The sequence below is a fragment of the Bison bison genome, unplaced genomic scaffold (genome assembly GCF_000754665.1).
Source record: "Bison bison bison isolate TAMUID 2011002044 unplaced genomic scaffold, Bison_UMD1.0 scf7180017864291, whole genome shotgun sequence".
Classification (NCBI taxonomy): domain Eukaryota; kingdom Metazoa; phylum Chordata; class Mammalia; order Artiodactyla; family Bovidae; genus Bison; species Bison bison.
In genome coordinates, this window is record NW_011494863.1 from 1,852,308 (window position 1) to 1,853,453 (window position 1,146).

Below are 1,146 nucleotides of genomic sequence, written 5' to 3' on the forward strand. Positions count from 1 at the left end.
CTCCAATTTTTGATAGAACACTCTATGCTGTGAAATTAGCAGAAAATGTCCCTAATGGAACGTTGGTAATTAAACTTAACGCCTCAGATTTAGACGAAGGCTTGAATGCGGATATTATTTATTCATTCTCTAGTGACGCTTTTCCTGATATAAAATTTAAGTTCTACATAGACCCTGTAAGTGGGGAAATTACAGTTACAGGACACATCGATTTTGAAGAAAGAAAAACCTACAAAATCCGAGTAGAGGCGACTGATAAAGGCTACCCACCCCTGACTGGTCACTGTACAGTTCTTGTGGAAGTTTTGGATGTTAATGACAATGCTCCTAAGTTGACTATCAAAACTCTCTGGCTCCCCATCAGAGAGGATGCACAGCTGGGGACAATCATCGCCCTGATCAGTGTGATTGACGGAGATGAAGGTGAAAATGGACAGGTGACCTGTTTTCTGACGCCTCATGTCCCCTTCAAGCTTGTGTCCACCTTCAAGAATTACTATTCGCTGGTCCTGGACAGTGCCTTGGATCGTGAGAGCGTAGCGAACTATGAAGTAGTAGTGACTGCGAGGGATGGGGGCTCGCCTTCGTTGTCGGCCACGGCCAGCGTGTCCGTGGAGGTGGCTGACGTGAACGACAACGCGCCCGCGTTCCCGCAGCCCGAGTACACGGTGTTTGTGAAGGAGAACAACCCACCGGGCTGCCACATCTTCACCGTGTCGGCTGGGGACGCGGACGCGCAGGAGAACGCTCTGGTGTCCTACTCGCTGGTGGAGCGACGCGTGGGCGAGCGCGCAATGTCGAGCTACGTGTCGGTGCACGCGGAGAGCGGCAAGGTGTACGCGCTGCAACCGCTGGACCACGAGGAGCTGGAGCTGCTGCAGTTCCAGGTGAGCGCGCGCGACGCGGGCGTGCCGCCCCTGGGCAGCAACGTGACGCTGCAGGTGTTCGTGCTGGACGAGAACGACAACGCGCCCGCGCTGCTGCCGCCCGGGTCTGGCGGAGGACCCAGCGCGCTGAGCCAGGTGGTGTCGAGGTCCGTGGACGCGGGCCACGTGGTGGCGAAGGTGCGCGCGGTGGACGCGGATTCGGGCTACAACGCGTGGCTGTCGTATGAGCTGCAGCTGGCGGCGGATGGCGCACGCAGCC

At 56.5% G+C, this 1,146-nt stretch overlaps 1 protein-coding gene across 1 annotated transcript in view; it reads left to right on the top strand.

Moving 5' to 3' along the window:
- The window catches only part of LOC104996359 (protocadherin alpha-9-like), a 12,794-nt gene that overhangs the window by 11,128 nt on the left and 520 nt on the right, over window positions 1–1,146 (top strand). Inside the window, exon 2 of the mRNA XM_010850618.1 lies at window positions 618–1,136. Within this exon, the coding sequence (XP_010848920.1) occupies window positions 618–1,136 (519 nt within the window). The remainder of the gene's footprint in view (window positions 1–617; window positions 1,137–1,146) is intronic.